Here is a 26126-nt window from a genome sequence, read left to right as displayed (position 1 = left end):
CGATCGGCCCACTATTGTGAGGGCGGTTTTGGACCAATGCAGTAGGCAGAGTCAGATATGTTCCTCTCTGGTGCATAGTCTTCGACTCCCTACTTCTATGATCGAAGGTAGCCAAATATGTCGCCTGACCGCTAGTTCGATCTATGACCGGAGTCAGTCCATTTCAATTGTGGCTGTGGTGACCAATTTGGACCCTGCGCTTACGCCTACAGCGGCAATCCCAGAGCGCATTCAGGACTCATTTTTAGGTCTTCCATTGGCAGATCCCGATTTTAATAGGCCTGGTCGGGTGGCCTTGGTACTCGGGCCGGAAGTTTATGCCAGGGTCATAACTCATCGGGTGCAAGCGACGCCAGGGTTGCCGATAGCCCACTATACCATTTTTGGTTGGGTGTTGTCGGGCATATGTAACATATAGTGTTACCAACATGTTTTTTGAAAAAATGGAATGAATTGAAAAAAAATAAAACAAAAAAAAATAATTGAATTGAAAACATTTATATTTATGTATTGTATTTTAGTTACAACATCGCAATGTGTTGTAAGGTGGCCGGCATGAATAATTTAGATTTAAATTATTGTTTGTTAACAATGGGTTAACACATTTTAGTCCTTAAAGGGTTAACCTCGTTTAGATCTGTCAACGTCACTGTCAACAGATTTCAACGACTGGCGAATGGCGCCAAAGCCTCCACCTTCCTTCATGTTATGATCGTTGACATTTACTTATTCTCGTCTCTTCTATCTCACTATACGAAGTCGCGCTCCCCCGCTATTGTGCAAACCAGGTAATCTGTCTTACCAACCCTTATTTATTATTATTATTAATAAACTCGGCCTTTGCCATTATTATTTAAAACTAAAACCCCACTATTGTGTTTTTATTTATTTATCGGTTTGGGCTTTGCATATTTCCCCGCATTGGCGCAAACATTGGTCCATTCGTACCGGATTACGAACGAGCTGTTGTCAAAGAAGTAATTGTTTTCTTCTTTTTTTTTTGCAAAGCATCAACATCATCACCATCAATACAGTCCACCCCACATCATCTCATTATCACCATCATCTTGTTTACATTTAAAGCAAACAGGTACGTACAGTGAAAAAAAGTGCCGGTGAAATTAAATAAATACTAATATTCTTAAAAAGAAATAAATATCGAAGAAAAAATTGTGTGAAAACAACAACAATCGCGTCGTTTATATTCCTTGTGGCCGTTTTACAACGCGTCGCGTACCCCGTCCCCCTCCGTCTTGAATGCAAATATTGTTTTGCCGACGGCAATTGAAAATAAAGAAAAAATCAAAATAATTGAAGAAAAGTGTATTTTTTGGCTTTTCTGTTGAAAATAAAACATTGATGTGCGGTGTCATTTTAATGTGCATAAAATTCCCCATCGATTGGTGTAATTGAAATTTTAAAATTGTTAAATTTTTTGCAAAATTGCATTTTTAATAATTAAAATATTATTCATAAATCACCCCCAAAAAATACACGCACTTCAATTGCATTGGTTTGTTTGTTTGTTCGTTCGTCCACTAGTGATCAGTAATAGGTGTACCTACACACAAACGCCATAGAAATCATACGGCTAATATCGTTGCCTAGTCGGTCAGCCACTTGATACGCATATACATACATAAGTTTGGTATTGTCTGTTGTGTTACAGGTGACCCTCGATATACGCAACGTAACATATTATACAGGTGACCCTCGATAAACGGAACCAACATAAAATATTAAAATTTTTTGAATTTTATTTTCGATTATTGAGTGATAATTGGGTGTTAGAAAACGACGTTTTTGAAAAAATTAATAACGCGTACACCCTACGATCGGTCAATACGACTTTTTTAAAATAAAAAAGTGTTAAACTTGATATTTTTCGTGCGGAATTTGAAACTTTTAATTACTCTTGTAGATTTTTGATTAAAATTTTTATTTTTTAATATTTATTTTTGGAAAATACGCTACATTCGGTAGTTCGATTGCCTAAATAGTAGGTAAACTGTGGAAATAAAAGTTATAAAATCTCAATATTTTCGGTAGAAAATATAAAAATTAAAATATTTTGAATTTTTTTTGCGCGAAAATACGGTTTTTGGAAAATTACCGGGAAAAATATACAATTTAATAAAAACTAACCATTTTTATATATTTTTTGATATTTTGTTGGAATATATTTGAAATATTTATTATTTATTTGAAAATTTTTCACATATTTTGCGTCGTATCTTTGCATTTGGTTGCTAAATATCTCATCGCAGATTATAATTTTAGTGATTATAGACCAATTTTTTGATATTTCACTATTGTGTGAGAGGTTCAAGGCATTTATTTCGCGAACATTTCCGATTTCTCTGGCCCTATAGTGCGGTTTCGTTAGATTTTCGGAAGCTTTTGGTGTTTTTCTTGGACCTTTGAAAAATTCGGTCGATTTTTTGAAACTTTTGGAGTTTGTGGATAACTTTTTGATCCTTTTGTGGTTTCTTCGTATATCGTGCGAAGTAGAATCAGTTTTATTCTTGGTTTTTGAATACATTATAAGAGCAAATCGTGCTTTAGTTCTTCCCTTCTTGCTTGTTGTAGTACATATTTCGGGAAACTTGTTCAAAATGCCATTCACCCCAATAGATATGTTCACTAGAACTTCGGATGCGGTCATCCAGTTTAATGCTCGTTTCAATACGATGCGTGATGAGCAGCTTGATATTCATGCGCTACAGTCTCATCTTAGTGCATTAGAAAAACTTTGGACACAAGCACAGGAAAAATTTGAAAGGTGCTGTGATTTTATGATGTCGTCAGTAGAGACGACGAAAGAGGTTATCGATGCGGTCGATCAGAAGTACAATTCGTCATTTCAAATTTATGTCGACTGCCAGTCAGCAATTAATAGGAAACTAGGGCAATTTAAGAAATATCGTACCTCCTCTATTAATGGTAGTATTTGTGGTTCGGTTGCTTCGTTGATAGAAACGCCAGGAGAGAATTTAGCTAAGTCGCTTAAAGAAAACCCGCAAGCAACGCACAACAATTTGAGTTCTTCGACTCATGCTTCTCGCGAAAATCATTCGCAGATAGAAACTCCGCTTTCCTCTATGGCGAGAAATAATAGTGCCAGTTTTAGGACTATGGATGAAGTTTCTCATTTGGATTGTGTCCACAACCTTGTCCTACCGCCATGCGATACGGACATTTTTGAAGGCGATTTCCATTCGTGGCCAACCTTTAGGGATTTGTTTACGGCTATATATATTGTTAATGGTCGTCTTACCGACGTAGAAAAACTTTGTCATCTCGTTAGGAAGACTTCTGGTGATTTTTGCGAGATTGTATCGAGGTTCCCCTTAATTAATCGTAGTTTCGAGCTCGCGTGGAAGGCACTAGTCGAAACTTATGATAATCCCCGGCTTCTGGTTCACAACCAATTGAAAGTTTTGTTTGATATTCCGGTCCTCTATAGTGAGACTAGTTCGGGATTAAAGTCGATCCAACGTGGTATCAACGGATGCCTATCGTCGATGTCCGTGTATGATGTCAACACGGAAAATTGGGATCCGATATTAGTATTTTTGTGTCTCCAGAGATTGCCAAAAATCACTCAGACTCTTTGGGAGCAGAGTGTAAAAGATAAATCCTCTCTTTCGTCATGGAAAGACTTGGATACCTTTCTCACTGAGCGAATTCGTACACTCATGTGCCTTCATGATATGCGTGGTACAGATCAGTCTAAGCGGTCAAATAATAGTAAAGTTCAAGCGCATCATTCGAATACCAGAGTTTCAGAGCCGCCGCGTTCTCCCCGCGCTTCGAAAGGTTCAAATTGTATAATTTGTCAAAATCAGCGTCATAAATTGTATGACTGTCCCCGCTTTAAGAGTCTTAAACCCGCAGATCGGTACAAAGTGATGAAACGTCATCATCTTTGTATTAATTGTCTTAGGAACGATCATGAAGTAAAGAATTGTGATAGCAAACGTCGGTGTTCGAAGTGTAATAAGACCCACCATACTTTGTTGCATCGGGAGGATATTACATCGAATAATTCAACTCGAAGTTCCACCGTGACTAGCCATGTCCCCCAAAATTCTAGTACTACTTCTTCGACTGTCCCCCCTAATTCGGAAAATTGCGCACCATCCACGTCCGCTGGTTGCTTGCCCCGACAAGTGTTTCACGCCGCGCAGAACAAAGCTGTACTTTTAGGTACCGCAATGGTGAATATTGTTCATCTAGGTTTTTCGTACCCTGCTAGGGCGTTGATAGATCCTGCTTCAGAGTCCTCTTTTATTTCCGAGCGACTCCAAACTCGTTTGAAGCTTCCTGTTCGTTCTGCGAATGCTGTAATTTCAGGAGTTAGTTGTTCACTCTCGGCCACTGCTAGTAAAGCTTGTCGTATTCAAATTAGCAGTCCCTTCGACCCTTCTCTGGAATTAGAAACCAACGTTTTAGTTTTGCGTACCATTTCAGGAAATCTCCCCTCTTTTATGGTTAATTCTGACTTAAGGTCGCAAATTCCCGATCTTCGCTTGGCAGATGTTAACCTTTTTGAATCTCGTCCTGTCGATTTGCTGTTAGGTGCTGATCTGTATCCCAAAATATTGCTAGATGGTTGTCGTCCCATTTTGTATGGAGCACTACTGGCTCAAAATACTGTATTTGGCTGGCTGGTTACGGGTCCTGTCCCTGCAGCACAAGTTCGAACTTTTGCCACTACTGTTGAGGTAGCAGAGGAAGACAAAATCAACCAGACCCTTTTGAGATTCTGGGAAATCGAGGAGACTCCCAAACGCAAAATATTATCCCCATCGGACCGTTTTTGTGAGGAGAATTACGTCCGAACTACTCGTAGGGACTCAGAGGGTAGGTATATTGTTACGCTGCCGATTAAATCTGAGATTAGCGCTATCGGGTACTTGGGAGAGTCCCGCACAAACGTCCTCAAACAATATTTTCGGAACGAGAATTCTCTAATGAAAAAGCCTGAAATAAAACTAGTTTACGACCAAGTATTATCGGAATATTTGGAACTTGACCACATGAGACCGGTATCCGCAAATACTTCAATGGATGTCCTTTCTTGTTATCTACCCCATCACCCCGTGATAAACCTTGAAAAACCGACCACGAAACTTAGAGTAGTGTTTAATGCCTCAAATAAAACTTCGAATGGGCAGAGTCTTAACGACATATTGCACGTAGGTCCAACGTTACAGCAAGATTTAGTTCTTTTGATCCTCCGTTGGCGTATCTTCAAATTCGTGTTTAACTCGGACATTACTCAAATGTATAGGCAAGTTCGTGTGGACTCAAAGTATTCGCCTCTTCAGAGAATTTTGTATCGGGATTCAACAACAAAACAAGTCCAAGACTATGAACTACAGACAGTGACGTTCGGTGTAAATTGTGCACCATACTTAGCGATTAGGACGCTTCTTCAACTGGCAGATGATACTGAGTCAGAGTTTCCCCTCGCGGCGCATATATTGCGAAAATGTGTGTACGTTGATGACGTTTTAGCCGGAGCTCACGACATCGAGACTGCATTGGCAGCTAGGGACCAGTTGATTAGGGCACTATCGTCCGCAAAGTTCGAGTTGAGAAAATGGACAGCGAATAGTAGAGCTATTTTGGATCGTTTTCCCCCTGAGCATTTGGTAGATGCTCAACTATTATCGTTTGTAGAAGCTAGTAGTTCTAAACCCTTGGGCATTAGGTGGAATGCGCGTTTAGATTGTTTCTTCTTCGAAGTGAGTCCTATTGTCAATAAACACTTCACTAAAAGGGAAGTTCTCTCGGCAATTGCAAAATTGTTTGACCCCGTCGGTTGGTTGGCCCCTGTGATTGTTAGGGCGAAAATTATCATGCAGAAGATTTGGCTGGACAACATTGGTTGGGATGATTCACTTCTAGCAGCTACTGAGGCTGAATGGAGAAGTTTTGTTGAAACATATCCCCATATTAACTCGATTAGGATACCTAGATGGGTTCAATATGTTCCAGGATTTTCTGCTGAACTTCATGTCTTTTCCGATGCTTCGGAAAAGGCATACGCGGGGGTAGTCTATATACGTGTCGAGTCCCCAGATGGAAACATTTTCGTTAATTTGCTATCGTGCAAAACAAAAGTCGCCCCGTTGAAATCAATTTCGCTGCCTCGCTTGGAACTTTGTGGAGCAGTCTTAGCATCAGATCTATTAAAAACTATTGTGCGGGAAATAGATCTGGAATTTAATCAAATTTATTGTTGGACAGATTCGACGATAGTTCTTGCTTGGTTGAAAAGAACCCCCTCTACTTGGACGACTTTTGTAGCCAATAGGGTGTGTCGAATCCAAGAAAATGTTGGCAATTACAATTGGTACCATGTCAAATCAGAAGTGAACCCCGCGGATTTAGGAAGTCGTGGTTTGTCTCCGGTAGAATTGTCTGCCTCTCCCCTATGGTGGAACGGCCCTAGTTGGCTAGGTAAAACTAAATCGGAATGGTCTATTCGTGATCTGGCTCCGATTAGTACTGAAATGGAAATGCGCCCGGTTAAATGTCACTTCTCTTTTTTTCCGTCGACATTTAAAGAGATTTTGGAAGATTTTTCTTGTTTGCGTAGAGCTCTTCACTTCATTGTATACGCGTTTAGATTCATTCGTCAAACGCATCCCCGGTATAGAAACCATTACTACTATCCTTCTACACGCATTTCTTCGGCAGATATTATTGACGCACGTAATTATTGTGCAATTACGGCTCAAAAAATATATTTCGCCAACGATTATAAGAATTTGTTAGACAAGAAGCCGTTAGATAGTAAGAGTTTGTTGGCTCCTCTAAATCCTTTCGTAGATGACAATGGCGTCATGCGAATGAATGGTAGACTGGTATATTCGCCTACACTTGCACCTTCGGAACGTAATCCTATTATTGTCCCCTATAGGAGTGTCTTTGCTCTACGGTTGGTAGAATATATTCACCAAAAATGTGTTCATGGTGATATTCAGTTAATGATGCGAACTTTGAGATTGGAATATTGGATTCCTCGTATGAAAAATTTGGTTCGGTTGGTTGTTCGGCGTTGCAAAGTGTGCCTTTTGTTGAAGAAACGGGCTTGCAATCAATTTATGGCTGCCCTTCCCCCAGAGAGAACAACTCTTAATCGGCCTTTTACCAATACTGGCGTGGACTTCGCAGGTCCGTTTGATGTAAAATCTTATCTAGGTCGGTCTTGTAAAATAACCAAGGGCTATGTATGTGTCTTTGTGTGTTTCTCTACAAAGGCAATTCATTTGGAAGCAGTGTCCGATTTGTCGACTGCTAATTTTATGGCTGCGTTACATAGATTTATTGCTCGACGTGGTTGTCCCCATTCCATTTTTTCGGATAATGGAACAAATTTTGTTGGAGCTTCGCGAGAACTTCAAAGGAATTTTAAAGATTTCCTCCGAAAAAGCGCTGACTCCGTCTCCTCGTCTTTATCAGACCAGGGCCTATCGTGGCATTTTATACCTGCTGGGGCCCCTCATATGGGAGGGTTATGGGAAGCGGGAGTCAAGAGCTTCAAGTTACATTTTCGAAAGCAATCTCGAAATTTAAAATTCACGTTTGAGGAATTAGCAACGGTATTGGCTAGGATCGAAGCGTGCCTTAATTCTCGTCCTTTATGTCCAATGTCGGACAGTCCAGACGAAATAGTGGCACTAACGCCAGGTCATTTCTTGATTGGTGCCCCCTTGTTAGCCCCGCCTGAACCTCTCATCACAGAGCAACCATAAAGTCTAGTCAATCGGTTTAGGAAAGTTCAGGCCCTTGCCCACCAATTTAGTTTGAGGTGGAAAGATGAATATCTCAAGCATTTGCATATGAGATATAAGTGGAAATTTCCACAACGAGAAATAGCGATAGACGATCTAGTTGTTGTTCGTCATGATCAGCTTCCGCCCACGTCGTGGAAATTAGGGCGTATCGAAAATGTTTTTCCGGGCACCGACGGGCACGTTCGAGTCGCGAACGTTCGAACCGAAAACGGCGTTGTAAGACGGACCATTACAAAATTGGTCGTTCTGACCGACCACACCCCCGCAATCGAATAATATGGTTCTCTTCTCGTTATATAGTATGTCGATGAAAATCTATTCGGAAGACGAACTTTTGAACGTTGATGACAATATTGTTATGGAACCTCGCCCCACCGATCCCCAAACTGGAATGTCGTCGGCTGCAGTGGAAGAAGCCCTTGTTGAGCCAATTGCGGCTGTAAAAATATCCGAGCCCGGGTCCGAGTCCAATAATAAGGATTCATCTGCGGCCCCCGCTCCTACCAGCGACACCATGCAAACCGAGTCCGAATCCATCTCTGTGGGTTCATCTGTGGCTCCGGTCCCTGCGTCATCCCCCCAAAATGATACTATACGAACCGAGTCCGGATCTTCGGGTCCATCTGCGGCTCCGGTTGCCACACCTCATTCGGAGGAGTCGGCCAAAAGCTTAAGGTCCGAGACCCATAAGGTTTCATCTGCGGCCTCACACAAATGTCGCCTTTGTGATCGCATGCACCCGCTGGATAGATGTAGTGACTTCCGGGTTATGAATGTTGACATGCGACGTCGCATTGTCGTAAAATATAATGACTGCGTACGGTGTTTATCTAAATCCCACCAAGCTAGGGACTGCCGAAGCAAAAGAAAATGTGCCGTATGCAATGGAGAACACCACACGCTCCTTCATGAAGATGCGAAGACCGTGGTTAAACCCACAAATAATCGTCAGCGTCGTCCGCAGACCGATTATAGATATCGGCCACGTAACAGTCCGTATAGTCGTCCGTCTGATAACGCACCCCCCTCGCAGACAGGATTGGTCGGCTTGTTGTCCCTCCAGACAGGTATCTGCCTATCCCCGACTTTGATAGTCAAGATTGTGTCGTCCGATCGGCCCACTATTGTGAGGGCGGTTTTGGACCAATGCAGTAGGCAGAGTCAGATATGTTCCTCTCTGGTGCATAGTCTTCGACTCCCTACTTCTATGATCGAAGGTAGCCAAATATGTCGCCTGACCGCTAGTTCGATCTATGACCGGAGTCAGTCCATTTCAATTGTGGCTGTGGTGACCAATTTGGACCCTGCGCTTACGCCTACAGCGGCAATCCCAGAGCGCATTCAGGACTCATTTTTAGGTCTTCCATTGGCAGATCCCGATTTTAATAGGCCTGGTCGGGTGGCCTTGGTACTCGGGCCGGAAGTTTATGCCAGGGTCATAACTCATCGGGTGCAAGCGACGCCAGGGTTGCCGATAGCCCACTATACCATTTTTGGTTGGGTGTTGTCGGGCATATGTAACATATAGTGTTACCAACATGTTTTTTGAAAAAATGGAATGAATTGAAAAAAAAATAAAACAAAAAAAAATAATTGAATTGAAAACATTTATATTTATGTATTGTATTTTAGTTACAACATCGCAATGTGTTGTAAGGTGGCCGGCATGAATAATTTAGATTTAAATTATTGTTTGTTAACAATGGGTTAACACATTTTAGTCCTTAAAGGGTTAACCTCGTTTAGATCTGTCAACGTCACTGTCAACAGATTTCAACGACTGGCGAATGGCGCCAAAGCCTCCACCTTCCTTCATGTTATGATCGTTGACATTTACTTATTCTCGTCTCTTCTATCTCACTATACGAAGTCGCGCTCCCCCGCTATTGTGCAAACCAGGTAATCTGTCTTACCAACCCTTATTTATTATTATTATTAATAAACTCGGCCTTTGCCATTATTATTTAAAACTAAAACCCCACTATTGTGTTTTTATTTATTTATCGGTTTGGGCTTTGCATATTTCCCCGCATTGGCGCAAACATTGGTCCATTCGTACCGGATTACGAACGAGCTGTTGTCAAAGAAGTAATTGTTTTCTTCTTTTTTTTTTGCAAAGCATCAACATCATCACCATCAATACAGTCCACCCCACATCATCTCATTATCACCATCATCTTGTTTACATTTAAAGCAAACAGGTACGTACAGTGAAAAAAAGTGCCGGTGAAATTAAATAAATACTAATATTCTTAAAAAGAAATAAATATCGAAGAAAAAATTGTGTGAAAACAACAACAATCGCGTCGTTTATATTCCTTGTGGCCGTTTTACAACGCGTCGCGTACCCCGTCCCCCTCCGTCTTGAATGCAAATATTGTTTTGCCGACGGCAATTGAAAATAAAGAAAAAATCAAAATAATTGAAGAAAAGTGTATTTTTTGGCTTTTCTGTTGAAAATAAAACATTGATGTGCGGTGTCATTTTAATGTGCATAAAATTCCCCATCGATTGGTGTAATTGAAATTTTAAAATTGTTAAATTTTTTGCAAAATTGCATTTTTAATAATTAAAATATTATTCATAAATCACCCCCAAAAAATACACGCACTTCAATTGCATTGGTTTGTTTGTTTGTTCGTTCGTCCACTAGTGATCAGTAATAGGTGTACCTACACACAAACGCCATAGAAATCATACGGCTAATATCGTTGCCTAGTCGGTCAGCCACTTGATACGCATATACATACATAAGTTTGGTATTGTCTGTTGTGTTACAGGTGACCCTCGATATACGCAACGTAACATATTATACAGGTGACCCTCGATAAACGGAACCAACATAAAATATTAAAATTTTTTGAATTTTATTTTCGATTATTGAGTGATAATTGGGTGTTAGAAAACGACGTTTTTGAAAAAATTAATAACGCGTACACCCTACGATCGGTCAATACGACTTTTTTAAAATAAAAAAGTGTTAAACTTGATATTTTTCGTGCGGAATTTGAAACTTTTAATTACTCTTGTAGATTTTTGATTAAAATTTTTATTTTTTAATATTTATTTTTGGAAAATACGCTACATTCGGTAGTTCGATTGCCTAAATAGTAGGTAAACTGTGGAAATAAAAGTTATAAAATCTCAATATTTTCGGTAGAAAATATAAAAATTAAAATATTTTGAATTTTTTTTGCGCGAAAATAAGGTTTTTGGAAAATTACCGGGAAAAATATACAATTTAATAAAAACTAACCATTTTTATATATTTTTTGATATTTTGTTGGAATATATTTGAAATATTTATTATTTATTTGAAAATTTTTCACATATTTTGCGTCGTATCTTTGCATTTGGTTGCTAAATATCTCATCGCAGATTATAATTTTGGTGATTATAGACCAATTTTTTGATATTTCACTATTGTGTGAGAGGTTCAAGGCATTTATTTCGCGAACATTTCCGATTTCTCTGGCCCTATAGTGCGGTTTCGTTAGATTTTCGGAAGCTTTTGGTGTTTTTCTTGGACCTTTGAAAAATTCGGTCGATTTTTTGAAACTTTTGGAGTTTGTGGATAACTTTTTGATCCTTTTGTGGTTTCTTCGTATATCGTGCGAAGTAGAATCAGTTTTATTCTTGGTTTTGAATACATTATAAGAGCAAATCGTGCTTTAGTTCTTCCCTTCTTGCTTGTTGTAGTACATATTTCGGGAAACTTGTTCAAAATGCCATTCACCCCAATAGATATGTTCACTAGAACTTCGGATGCGGTCATCCAGTTTAATGCTCGTTTCAATACGATGCGTGATGAGCAGCTTGATATTCATGCGCTACAGTCTCATCTTAGTGCATTAGAAAAACTTTGGACACAAGCACAGGAAAAATTTGAAAGGTGCTGTGATTTTATGATGTCGTCAGTAGAGACGACGAAAGAGGTTATCGATGCGGTCGATCAGAAGTACAATTCGTCATTTCAAATTTATGTCGACTGCCAGTCAGCAATTAATAGGAAACTAGGGCAATTTAAGAAATATCGTACCTCCTCTATTAATGGTAGTATTTGTGGTTCGGTTGCTTCGTTGATAGAAACGCCAGGAGAGAATTTAGCTAAGTCGCTTAAAGAAAACCCGCAAGCAACGCACAACAATTTGAGTTCTTCGACTCATGCTTCTCGCGAAAATCATTCGCAGATAGAAACTCCGCTTTCCTCTATGGCGAGAAATAATAGTGCCAGTTTTAGGACTATGGATGAAGTTTCTCATTTGGATTGTGTCCACAACCTTGCCCTACCGCCATGCGATACGGACATTTTTGAAGGCGATTTCCATTCGTGGCCAACCTTTAGGGATTTGTTTACGGCTATATATATTGTTAATGGTCGTCTTACCGACGTAGAAAAACTTTGTCATCTCGTTAGGAAGACTTCTGGTGATTTTTGCGAGATTGTATCGAGGTTCCCCTTAATTAATCGTAGTTTCGAGCTCGCGTGGAAGGCACTAGTCGAAACTTATGATAATCCCCGGCTTCTGGTTCACAACCAATTGAAAGTTTTGTTTGATATTCCGGTCCTCTATAGTGAGACTAGTTCGGGATTAAAGTCGATCCAACGTGGTATCAACGGATGCCTATCGTCGATGTCCGTGTATGATGTCAACACGGAAAATTGGGATCCGATATTAGTATTTTTGTGTCTCCAGAGATTGCCAAAAATCACTCAGACTCTTTGGGAGCAGAGTGTAAAAGATAAATCCTCTCTTTCGTCATGGAAAGACTTGGATACCTTTCTCACTGAGCGAATTCGTACACTCATGTGCCTTCATGATATGCGTGGTACAGATCAGTCTAAGCGGTCAAATAATAGTAAAGTTCAAGCGCATCATTCGAATACCAGAGTTTCAGAGCCGCCGCGTTCTCCCCGCGCTTCGAAAGGTTCAAATTGTATAATTTGTCAAAATCAGCGTCATAAATTGTATGACTGTCCCCGCTTTAAGAGTCTTAAACCCGCAGATCGGTACAAAGTGATGAAACGTCATCATCTTTGTATTAATTGTCTTAGGAACGATCATGAAGTAAAGAATTGTGATAGCAAACGTCGGTGTTCGAAGTGTAATAAGACCCACCATACTTTGTTGCATCGGGAGGATATTACATCGAATAATTCAACTCGAAGTTCCACCGTGACTAGCCATGTCCCCCAAAATTCTAGTACTACTTCTTCGACTGTCCCCCCTAATTCGGAAAATTGCGCACCATCCACGTCCGCTGGTTGCTTGCCCCGACAAGTGTTTCACGCCGCGCAGAACAAAGCTGTACTTTTAGGTACCGCAATGGTGAATATTGTTCATCTAGGTTTTTCGTACCCTGCTAGGGCGTTGATAGATCCTGCTTCAGAGTCCTCTTTTATTTCCGAGCGACTCCAAACTCGTTTGAAGCTTCCTGTTCGTTCTGCGAATGCTGTAATTTCAGGAGTTAGTTGTTCACTCTCGGCCACTGCTAGTAAAGCTTGTCGTATTCAAATTAGCAGTCCCTTCGACCCTTCTCTGGAATTAGAAACCAACGTTTTAGTTTTGCGTACCATTTCAGGAAATCTCCCCTCTTTTATGGTTAATTCTGACTTAAGGTCGCAAATTCCCGATCTTCGCTTGGCAGATGTTAACCTTTTTGAATCTCGTCCTGTCGATTTGCTGTTAGGTGCTGATCTGTATCCCAAAATATTGCTAGATGGTTGTCGTCCCATTTTGTATGGAGCACTACTGGCTCAAAATACTGTATTTGGCTGGCTGGTTACGGGTCCTGTCCCTGCAGCACAAGTTCGAACTTTTGCCACTACTGTTGAGGTAGCAGAGGAAGACAAAATCAACCAGACCCTTTTGAGATTCTGGGAAATCGAGGAGACTCCCAAACGCAAAATATTATCCCCATCGGACCGTTTTTGTGAGGAGAATTACGTCCGAACTACTCGTAGGGACTCAGAGGGTAGGTATATTGTTACGCTGCCGATTAAATCTGAGATTAGCGCTATCGGGTACTTGGGAGAGTCCCGCACAAACGTCCTCAAACAATATTTTCGGAACGAGAATTCTCTAATGAAAAAGCCTGAAATAAAACTAGTTTACGACCAAGTATTATCGGAATATTTGGAACTTGACCACATGAGACCGGTATCCGCAAATACTTCAATGGATGTCCTTTCTTGTTATCTACCCCATCACCCCGTGATAAACCTTGAAAAACCGACCACGAAACTTAGAGTAGTGTTTAATGCCTCAAATAAAACTTCGAATGGGCAGAGTCTTAACGACATATTGCACGTAGGTCCAACGTTACAGCAAGATTTAGTTCTTTTGATCCTCCGTTGGCGTATCTTCAAATTCGTGTTTAACTCGGACATTACTCAAATGTATAGGCAAGTTCGTGTGGACTCAAAGTATTCGCCTCTTCAGAGAATTTTGTATCGGGATTCAACAACAAAACAAGTCCAAGACTATGAACTACAGACAGTGACGTTCGGTGTAAATTGTGCACCATACTTAGCGATTAGGACGCTTCTTCAACTGGCAGATGATACTGAGTCAGAGTTTCCCCTCGCGGCGCATATATTGCGAAAATGTATGTACGTTGATGACGTTTTAGCCGGAGCTCACGACATCGAGACTGCATTGGCAGCTAGGGACCAGTTGATTAGGGCACTATCGTCCGCAAAGTTCGAGTTGAGAAAATGGACAGCGAATAGTAGAGCTATTTTGGATCGTTTTCCCCCTGAGCATTTGGTAGATGCTCAACTATTATCGTTTGTAGAAGCTAGTAGTTCTAAACCCTTGGGCATTAGGTGGAATGCGCGTTTAGATTGTTTCTTCTTCGAAGTGAGTCCTATTGTCAATAAACACTTCACTAAAAGGGAAGTTCTCTCGGCAATTGCAAAATTGTTTGACCCCGTCGGTTGGTTGGCCCCTGTGATTGTTAGGGCGAAAATTATCATGCAGAAGATTTGGCTGGACAACATTGGTTGGGATGATTCACTTCTAGCAGCTACTGAGGCTGAATGGAGAAGTTTTGTTGAAACATATCCCCATATTAACTCGATTAGGATACCTAGATGGGTTCAATATGTTCCAGGATTTTCTGCTGAACTTCATGTCTTTTCCGATGCTTCGGAAAAGGCATACGCGGGGGTAGTCTATATACGTGTCGAGTCCCCAGATGGAAACATTTTCGTTAATTTGCTATCGTGCAAAACAAAAGTCGCCCCGTTGAAATCAATTTCGCTGCCTCGCTTGGAACTTTGTGGAGCAGTCTTAGCATCAGATCTATTAAAAACTATTGTGCGGGAAATAGATCTGGAATTTAATCAAATTTATTGTTGGACAGATTCGACGATAGTTCTTGCTTGGTTGAAAAGAACCCCCTCTACTTGGACGACTTTTGTAGCCAATAGGGTGTGTCGAATCCAAGAAAATGTTGGCAATTACAATTGGTACCATGTCAAATCAGAAGTGAACCCCGCGGATTTAGGAAGTCGTGGTTTGTCTCCGGTAGAATTGTCTGCCTCTCCCCTATGGTGGAACGGCCCTAGTTGGCTAGGTAAAACTAAATCGGAATGGTCTATTCGTGATCTGGCTCCGATTAGTACTGAAATGGAAATGCGCCCGGTTAAATGTCACTTCTCTTTTTTTCCGTCGACATTTAAAGAGATTTTGGAAGATTTTTCTTGTTTGCGTAGAGCTCTTCACTTCATTGTATACGCGTTTAGATTCATTCGTCAAACGCATCCCCGGTATAGAAACCATTACTACTATCCTTCTACACGCATTTCTTCGGCAGATATTATTGACGCACGTAATTATTGTGCAATTACGGCTCAAAAAATATATTTCGCCAACGATTATAAGAATTTGTTAGACAAGAAGCCGTTAGATAGTAAGAGTTTGTTGGCTCCTCTAAATCCTTTCGTAGATGACAATGGCGTCATGCGAATGAATGGTAGACTGGTATATTCGCCTACACTTGCACCTTCGGAACGTAATCCTATTATTGTCCCCTATAGGAGTGTCTTTGCTCTACGGTTGGTAGAATATATTCACCAAAAATGTGTTCATGGTGATATTCAGTTAATGATGCGAACTTTGAGATTGGAATATTGGATTCCTCGTATGAAAAATTTGGTTCGGTTGGTTGTTCGGCGTTGCAAAGTGTGCCTTTTGTTGAAGAAACGGGCTTGCAATCAATTTATGGCTGCCCTTCCCCCAGAGAGAACAACTCTTAATCGGCCTTTTACCAATACTGGCGTGGACTTCGCAGGTCCGTTTGATGTAAAATCTTATCTAGGTCGGTCTTGTAAAATAACCAAGGGCTATGTATGTGTCTTTGTGTGTTTCTCTACAAAGGCAATTCATTTGGAAGCAGTGTCCGATTTGTCGACTGCTAATTTTATGGCTGCGTTACATAGATTTATTGCTCGACGTGGTTGTCCCCATTCCATTTTTTCGGATAATGGAACAAATTTTGTTGGAGCTTCGCGAGAACTTCAAAGGAATTTTAAAGATTTCCTCCGAAAAAGCGCTGACTCCGTCTCCTCGTCTTTATCAGACCAGGGCCTATCGTGGCATTTTATACCTGCTGGGGCCCCTCATATGGGAGGGTTATGGGAAGCGGGAGTCAAGAGCTTCAAGTTACATTTTCGAAAGCAATCTCGAAATTTAAAATTCACGTTTGAGGAATTAGCAACGGTATTGGCTAGGATCGAAGCGTGCCTTAATTCTCGTCCTTTATGTCCAATGTCGGACAGTCCAGACGAAATAGTGGCACTAACGCCAGGTCATTTCTTGATTGGTGCCCCCTTGTTAGCCCCGCCTGAACCTCTCATCACAGAGCAACCATAAAGTCTAGTCAATCGGTTTAGGAAAGTTCAGGCCCTTGCCCACCAATTTAGTTTGAGGTGGAAAGATGAATATCTCAAGCATTTGCATATGAGATATAAGTGGAAATTTCCACAACGAGAAATAGCGATAGACGATCTAGTTGTTGTTCGTCATGATCAGCTTCCGCCCACGTCGTGGAAATTAGGGCGTATCGAAAATGTTTTTCCGGGCACCGACGGGCACGTTCGAGTCGCGAACGTTCGAACCGAAAACGGCGTTGTAAGACGGACCATTACAAAATTGGTCGTTCTGACCGACCACACCCCCGCAATCGAATAATATGGTTCTCTTCTCGTTATATAGTATGTCGATGAAAATCTATTCGGAAGACGAACTTTTGAACGTTGATGACAATATTGTTATGGAACCTCGCCCCACCGATCCCCAAACTGGAATGTCGTCGGCTGCAGTGGAAGAAGCCCTTGTTGAGCCAATTGCGGCTGTAAAAATATCCGAGCCCGGGTCCGAGTCCAATAATAAGGATTCATCTGCGGCCCCCGCTCCTACCAGCGACACCATGCAAACCGAGTCCGAATCCATCTCTGTGGGTTCATCTGCGGCTCCGGTCCCTGCGTCATCCCCCCAAAATGATACTATACGAACCGAGTCCGGATCTTCGGGTCCATCTGCGGCTCCGGTTGCCACACCTCATTCGGAGGAGTCGGCCAAAAGCTTAAGGTCCGAGACCCATAAGGTTTCATCTGCGGCCTCACACAAATGTCGCCTTTGTGATCGCATGCACCCGCTGGATAGATGTAGTGACTTCCGGGTTATGAATGTTGACATGCGACGTCGCATTGTCGTAAAATATAATGACTGCGTACGGTGTTTATCTAAATCCCACCAAGCTAGGGACTGCCGAAGCAAAAGAAAATGTGCCGTATGCAATGGAGAACACCACACGCTCCTTCATGAAGATGCGAAGACCGTGGTTAAACCCACAAATAATCGTCAGCGTCGTCCGCAGACCGATTATAGATATCGGCCACGTAACAGTCCGTATAGTCGTCCGTCTGATAACGCACCCCCCTCGCAGACAGGATTGGTCGGCTTGTTGTCCCTCCAGACAGGTATCTGCCTATCCCCGACTTTGATAGTCAAGATTGTGTCGTCCGATCGGCCCACTATTGTGAGGGCGGTTTTGGACCAATGCAGTAGGCAGAGTCAGATATGTTCCTCTCTGGTGCATAGTCTTCGACTCCCTACTTCTATGATCGAAGGTAGCCAAATATGTCGCCTGACCGTTAGTTCGATCTATGACCGGAGTCAGTCCATTTCAATTGTGGCTGTGGTGACCAATTTGGACCATGCGCTTACGCCTACAGCGGCAATCCCAGAGCGCATTCAGGACTCATTTTTAGGTCTTCCATTGGCAGATCCCGATTTTAATAGGCCTGGTCGGGTGGCCTTGGTACTCGGGCCGGAAGTTTATGCCAGGGTCATAACTCATCGGGTGCAAGCGACGCCAGGGTTGCCGATAGCCCACTATACCATTTTTGGTTGGGTGTTGTCGGGCATATGTAACATATAGTGTTACCAACATGTTTTTTGAAAAAATGGAATGAATTGAAAAAAAAATAAAACAAAAAAAATAATTGAATTGAAAACATTTATATTTATGTATTGTATTTTAGTTACAACATCGCAATGTGTTGTAAGGTGGCCGGCATGAATAATTTAGATTTAAATTATTGTTTGTTAACAATGGGTTAACACATTTTAGTCCTTAAAGGGTTAACCTCGTTTAGATCTGTCAACGTCACTGTCAACAGATTTCAACGACTGGCGAATGGCGCCAAAGCCTCCACCTTCCTTCATGTTATGATCGTTGACATTTACTTATTCTCGTCTCTTCTATCTCACGATACGAAGTCGCGCTCCCCCGCTATTGTGCAAACCAGGTAATCTGTCTTACCAACCCTTATTTATTATTATTATTATTAATAAACTCGGCCTTTGCCATTATTATTTAAAACTAAAACCCCACTATTGTGTTTTTATTTATTTATCGGTTTGGGCTTTGCATATTTCCCCGCATTGGCGCAAACAGTATCTGTTTGTTAGAAGTAAGTTTAGTTCTTAACAGAATTCAATTCAATAAAGTTAACTTATATATATATATATATATATATATATATATATATATATATATATATATATTATTTTAATTCTTAACTTCTAAGTTCTTGAATGTTTGAATATTGTAGTAAGATAATATAAGTTATTGGACATGTTGGCTTTTTTATATTACAATTGTTGAATAAATGAAATGAAATTGGTTTTGTTGATTGAGAAATAATGGAAATTTGCGAATTTTTCAATAAAATGATAAAAAAAAGTATGAAATTAAATGTGATTTTATTAATAAAAAAATATTTTTATTATTTTTAAGTGCTTTTGGAGTGTTTTAAAGTGACATGTTACCAAAAAATATAATTTCACTTGATAAACTAAACCTGGTTTCATTCCGAAAGAATTTTTCGTTTTTCGGTTTCTGAAGAAGCTAAATACGGAATCAATTCCACTTTCGATCGGAATTGGTTTCTGTTGCATGCCTGATAAACACACATTGGGTCATTACAGCTGCATCCCTACCTTTATTAGCTGTATCGCATCTTGAAATAGTATACAATTGTTGTTTGAGAGATTTTCGTTAACATAAAATTTTAAGAAAAATGTCATTACTTATTTTTCCCAGGATTTACTTTAAACCATCTTATATTGGCGATTTTATAAATTTTTGAATTCCAGTAATATTGCAATTTAAGTTAGAAAATTGTTAAATTTTTTTTGCTCATGTGTTATATTTTCTATCATGTTATAGCCCGTGTGAGGGCTTTTTTGATTAAAAGAATGAATAAATATATAAAATAAATGCATGCTAAATGGTACAACATTTGGAGTAATTTTGGTACTAGATGAAGGGATAGAATTGGGATCCTTTAATTTTGCATTATGATCACAGCTGATGTGATGAGAAAATAGGAACTATAAGCGTACCAAATGTACTGGAATGGAATATATCTGGAATTGCGAAATTTGGTTACATGGTCACTATTGGTGAGTGATGTTGAGATAATGAGGTCGTTTTGGAACTATAAGTACTGTGAGCGTACGGAAAGTAATAAATGGTACTAAATTTGGTACAACTTGGATGAAAGGATAAAGCTGGAATTCTGATATTAGGGTCACTGCTTGTGCATAGTGTTAAGATAAGGGGGTTGATTTTTAAATAATAATAATAATAATAATAATAATAATAATAATAATAATAATAATAATAATAATAATAATAATAATAATAATAATAATAATAATAATAATAATAATAATAATAATAATAATAATAATAATATAATAATAAATGTTCCACAAACATCCCATAAGGGACAAAGGAGACTTTTTAAATAGGTACTGTAAATATGGGAATTTTGGGATTCTGAAATTAGGAATAATTGTCACCTTTGATGTGTTTGGTATTAATAGGAACCAATTTGAATTAGAGTCTTACAGAAACCCGCAATAAGTGTACGAAAAGTATTAATTTCATACCATTAGTATTAGGCAGGCTAGAAATTTTGTAATTTGAACAAATTTGAATTTCTGTTTCCCTGTCTGGACATGTTATTTCCTAGACTTCAGAAATGATTCCATTAAAATGAATGTGAAATTCAAGAAAAGTATTTAAAGAGGGCGTCATGGCAAGTGGAATCGAAGGCTCGAGCAAAGTCTAGTACCATAAGAAATGTAGGACATTTTTGATCAAGTTGAATTCTAACATAATAAGTAACAAGAGGGGTTGTGCTATGACCATTGTACAAATAACTCTTGTACATACTTTCGGCTCATGTCGAGGCGCTGGAAAATTTTATAATTAAAAATAAATCTTCCACTAGAAATTCCAGTGGCCTAAGTAAATAAATATTTTATTACCATTATGAGTTCTTATCATATATGGTAACTTATGTTTCCATATTTCGTGGACACATCAAATAAAAGATAGTTTTTAAGATCCCACATGCAGCAGTAGCTGTTATCACTACTGTTGTGATACTTTGAAGTCATGAGAATATAGCTAAATATGTGAACACTATATTCAGAAATATTATTGAAAACTAATTTTAAAAATGTTATAGAAATGCCGTCATAACCAAATGTGCCCGCTTCCAAAATTTCTTGTCTAATAGAATTAAAACAAAACCCGTTGATTCTCAAAAGTTCTTGTTGATTAAACAATAATTGTTGTGGGTTGTTAATGGAGGAAGTTATAAAAAATTCATTACGTTCTTCGGAACTTAACTCATCTAAACGGTAACAGTTGTTCTCAATTAAACCCTAATTCCTCAAAGATCTCCATACAGTTTTTGGAGAGCTGCCGGAGAATGACTTCCAAAAATACTTATTCCTTTCTTTTCGAATAATTGATGTGAGCTTGTTTCTATCATCTGTCCTATTTTCCAGATATACCACACATGCCAAATTTCTGAAAACCGTCGCTTTTTTAATATTATCTGACTTCATCCAATCAGTAGATCGCGAAGAATATACTTTTTTGATCGGAACGTGATTTTCATATAATATATAATATAATATCAAGAAAAATATTGTTAAAAAAGGAAATTTTTCTTCCAAATCAGTGGTTTCGAATATAGATCTAAAATCTACTGAATAAAATTCTGCTAAGCACATTTCAATTATCAATGAATTTTTTTGTATTTTTTTATTTAACTATTTACTTTTTCTTTTGTAGTATCATCCGCCTTAGAAGGATTAGTTATATTACATCGAAATAAATAAATAAATAAATAAAAATTCAACAGGCGGAGCAAAAGTGTTCGTTTAGTAGAGTATCTTTACGAACAGAGGATTTAGTGGAACTTGGATCAGTTTTTGCGATCAGTATTAAAGCAAGCGTTTTTCTCGTCAAATGACAAGCTTGAAGTTCTTTTAAAGGTGGAATTAGACTGGAATTAGATCTGTCCTTTATAAATTGTAATCAAACTGTAGGTCGCAATTATGGACCGATCATCACGAAATTGCATAGAGGTCGGGCTTAGACCAGAATAGGCACCTATTGAAATATTTAGCGGGTGAAATGGACCAAAAACATAATACATATTAAAATGTTAAATAAGGTAAGAGTATATGACAAAGAAGAAGCTTGCAATTTAGGATGGTGATCAGGTAATATTTAGAGGGTTAAATGGACCATAACTTTTGTGTGAAAATTGTGAAAATATTTAATATACAGCTTATATCTTTATTCCTGGAAGAGACATTCCGGGCAAGTAAGCTATACTTGGAAGAGGAACGCTTGACCCTTCTATTCATGTCAATTGTGTTGGTGTACATAATAAGATAACAGGAAGGAAGATGTTCTATGCGATGACGTGATTTCATGTCGTCTTTTGCATTGGTTCAAACGAAGACGTGAACGATCCGATTTCATTAGCTTTTGAACCCATGCAAAGGAAGTCGTGAAAGATCCGATCTTTTCATTAAAATGTTAACCCATGCAAAGGAAGCCGTGAACGATCCGATCTTTTCATCAGCATTTGAACCCATTCCTTCGATCCAATAAAGATGATATTTGTGTTTTTTTTTACACACCTTCATATTTTCTTTTATTTATATAAATATGTTTTAATCTATATAAGGTTTATTATTTACAATAGTATTGATATTGTCGGAGACTCGAAATCACGACCAAAGTTCTTAAAACTCTCGTCGTCTAAACAATTGGTGTAGTACCTAGCTCGAAACGTCGTTCAGACACTGCAATAAAAAGGAAGTCCCAATTATCGAGCTGACATTCTTTGGTATTATAAAAATTCCCTTATCTGTTCTAAATGTGGCATATAATGAAACCAATCATATAATGAAACCATAAAGGCCTGGGTACATAAGCTGCCTCGCCTGCTTGCCTTGTTCCCTGCTCCATTTAAATAATAAAGAAGGTCTATCCAATTTCGAACAAGGTTGCCCTTTTCTTTTTTATTCTTTTATCAGAAGCAAGCAAGGCAAGCAGGCGAGGCAGCTCCTGTACCTTTACGCATAAAGGATTGGTCTGTTCCTTTACTTTTAAAAATGGTAACAGTGGCAAAAAGTCGTAAAAGTGGTAAACTGCTCTCATATAAATTGTATGCTTTTTAAAGTAAAGGAACGCTTTGCAGGTTAAAAATGGTAAGAAATGGTAACCTCAGGCACGTAAAGGAACAGAGCAGATATTTTCCTGAAAAAGTCCCTCCTCTCCTTTCGTTACATATGATTCTCTAGAGATCCCTAAAAAGCAAATCGATTTGTAGATCCCTACGTGGCGAATAATATCTTCCGAAATGAAAGAGTATAAATTTCCAAAATTTTGTTATAAAATTGAAAGTAATTCACGAACAAGAGATTCGTGAAAGATTTCAGATGGACACCATGTCGAAATCAGAACTGGTATTGGGAAGATAACAGAAAAAACATTTTGCAAGATGAAATAAAATCAAAATGCGGAGAGCGGAGGAAGTAAACTCTGTTGCGGTATAGTGACGGTGATAAATTGCTATTTTTATATAAGTTTTTTGCTGATAAATTAGTTGTAATTATTTCATGTATTCGTTTGAATTAATAAAGAGTTTTGTTTATCATGAAAATCATATTTAAATACAGCATTTTTCATTTTCCAAACAAGACATGAAGATTTTATGCTAAAGTATTGGTGAAAATGACATGTCAATGCATTGGTTAAAATGACATGTCAAAGCATCGGTTAAAATGGCATGCTTAGGATCCAAAGAGAACGCCATCTTTGGGGGTCACGCTCATATAAAATTCATGAGTGAAAATGACAAAAAGATGACATGCCAGATCACTTGCACCCATGATTCAACTCATGATTTGTCATCGAACAATTTGCTGGGTAGTTATTTGTTTGTAGTGTAATCATAAATACGCTAAAGGTCACAATTATAGCCTAATAATCACTAACTTTTGCACGGGGTAAGAGTTTAGGTAGAAAAAGATGCCTACAATTTTGGATGATGGTCTGATATTGTTTGGCGGGTGAAATGGGTCATTACTTTTGTAAGAAAATAATAAAATATTTTTGGTCTATATTTTATTTCCTGGAGGGCATATATTGGCAAATTAGCCTACATATGGAAAAAGAACTACTGACCTTTCCTCCTGATGCAAGTTGCAATAACGTGTCTACTAGATAACAGACCTACTGCCTAATATATAATGGGTTTTGTGTAGAGAGCCACATTTTCCCATTCCTAGTTTTTGCATTATTGCAAATTACATGGTGCCCTAGCGTATTAATTGTCCAATTGGATTTTTATACATACATTGCAGCATGGGTCGCTTTGCCACCTTTTTTGTCCAGCCAGGCAACATCAAATTTTCAACGGTGGCAAAATACCCTTCAATAACGTTGGCGACATTTTCAGAGTATTTCAGCAATGTAAAACTTCTTAGGACACGCCGTTCGGACTCGGAGATAAGCTGTGGATCCCATATCATTGAGCGAATATGAATATGGGGTACACTCACTCATTGATATGAGAGAAGTCTCCCTTGTCCCTTCTGGGATGTTTGAGAAACAATTATATTATTATTTACGCTTGGTATAATACGGTACCAGAATCCACAAAGTTATTTCTTAAAATAAGTTTATTTGTTCCATAAAGAAATTTTGATTTTGGAAAGCTAATTCCCAGGGGTAGTGGTGTTGGTATACCATGGTCTGCCTCGTCCGACTATAGCCTTGGCTTATTTGTTTAATATATTTTTCTATTATATTTTATAATACATAGGAATACATATAAAAAACATTCAAAACCAAATTTGTTGGACGGGGTAAGTGGGGTTCTTGTATTGACTCAGGGACAAGTAAGGCTCTTCACTAGACTAAGTTCAGGGATAATCCATCCATCCGTCCCAATGGAAAAAAAGTGTAAAGGACATTTTTTCAAATGTTAGAGTTATTGACCTAGTTTCACATATGATTTCACACAGTTTATCTGTATCTGTATTTATATGTGCGTGGCAGAATTTTTATTCTATTTTACTATTATAATTTGTAATAAATACAAAAACACTCAAAACCAAACTTGTTGGACATACAAAAACACTCAAAACCAAATTTGTTGGACGGGGTAAGTGGGGTTGTTGTATTGACTCGCTCGTGGTTCATACGAATTTGTATCTTAAACACACCAATTTCTGCTTTATCTGCTTTCGCAAGTGTCCAGGCTTCAGATCCATAAATAAGTACGGGTAGTATTAGTGTCGGGAGTGTAGTCGAATAAAGTAATGAACACACCTAGGTTAAGTAAAACACATATCGATAGAAGTTATTGGGTTGAATACAACCATGTATTAAAGTAATCGATAATTGTACATTAGAGAATGAGGGTTGATAACAATAAATAATCGCGTCATGCAGACATTCATTGGTGTGATCGGCAAACTGAACGGACGTGTTTCAACAACTTCAGGTGTATAAACGAACGACGCTCAAACACCAATTGTGAAATTAAAAAGCCAACCAATGGAAGTGTGATTTCATACTGTAAAAGTTAATGGAAATTAATTAAAACAACTGAGGAACTGAAGCTACAAAAAATTAAAATAAAAACCCGAGAAAATAAAAACTGAAGCCAAAACAAAAAGAAAAGTGGTCAAAAAACTAAAAACTGAAAATGGTGAACGCAAAATTAAAAGCTCACCTAGAACAAATGGGCATTAATTGCCCACAAACACAAACGGCCCAGCAGCTAAGGGGCTTCTTGAAATCAACACATCAACGCCACCAGCGCTCCGGCCAGATGGTGAGCCAGCAAAAAATCAAACAAGCAACGACAGGCAAGTACAAAAAGAATTTCATCAGCCAACAGGCCAGCCAGCACATACACTCACACACGTACAACCAACAACCAGCATACCCACACAGCAAGCAGAGGCAGCAGCCACCACTACGTCACAGACACACGTAGCCACATCCATGCATTCACAAACAAACAACGAAACGGCTGACAACACAGAAAAACTGAAGAAGCAATTAAATGAATTACAGCTGCAGAAAGAAGTGAGTCAGTGGGAAGAAAAGGAAAAGAAGAAGAATGTGGTTACGTTTGCGGACATAGAAGCAGCGCTGCTAAAATTTACTAGGGACGACGGGTATGCTGTTACTAAGTGGGTAGCAGAATATGAAAAAATAACGAATGTTATAAACTGCAAGGCGGCAGAGAAATTTATGTATGCACGTCGGAAAGCTGGTTGGCACTAAAGAAGGTGTTATGTGATGAGTTCCAGAAGCCACTTGGAACTAAAGAAATACTACGACGTTTAGACAACCGCAAGTGGCAGAGAGGCAAGGAAAGCCTACATCGATATGCATTGGAGATGC

At 39.1% G+C, this 26126-nt stretch overlaps 2 protein-coding genes across 5 annotated transcripts in view; one reads left to right on the top strand and one right to left on the bottom strand.

Moving 5' to 3' along the window:
- Positions 1-26126, bottom strand: part of Cog4 (conserved oligomeric Golgi complex subunit 4) — a 342681-nt gene that overhangs the window by 15433 nt on the left and 301122 nt on the right. The window lies entirely within an intron of this gene.
- On the top strand, positions 9683-18677 carry LOC141394422 (uncharacterized). Of its 2 annotated transcripts, XM_073968715.1 has the most exons (3): positions 9683-9710; positions 9931-10012; positions 17033-18677. In XM_073968715.1, the coding sequence occupies exon 3, from the start codon at positions 17034-17036 to the stop codon at positions 18258-18260; it is 1227 nt and encodes a 408-aa protein (XP_073824816.1). In that variant the 5' UTR covers positions 9683-9710; positions 9931-10012; position 17033; the 3' UTR covers positions 18261-18677. The 2 variants fall into 2 exon arrangements, with proteins under 2 accessions (XP_073824816.1, XP_073824815.1); XM_073968714.1 differs by lacking the exons at positions 9683-9710; positions 9931-10012 and adding an exon at positions 9788-9899.

Source organism: Musca autumnalis, unplaced genomic scaffold (genome assembly GCF_047663935.1).
Source record: "Musca autumnalis isolate F117 unplaced genomic scaffold, ASM4766393v1 scaffold_2, whole genome shotgun sequence".
Taxonomy (NCBI): domain Eukaryota; kingdom Metazoa; phylum Arthropoda; class Insecta; order Diptera; family Muscidae; genus Musca; species Musca autumnalis.
The sequence above is the reverse complement of the archived record's forward strand: the minus strand, read 5'-3'. Positions and strand labels throughout refer to the sequence as shown.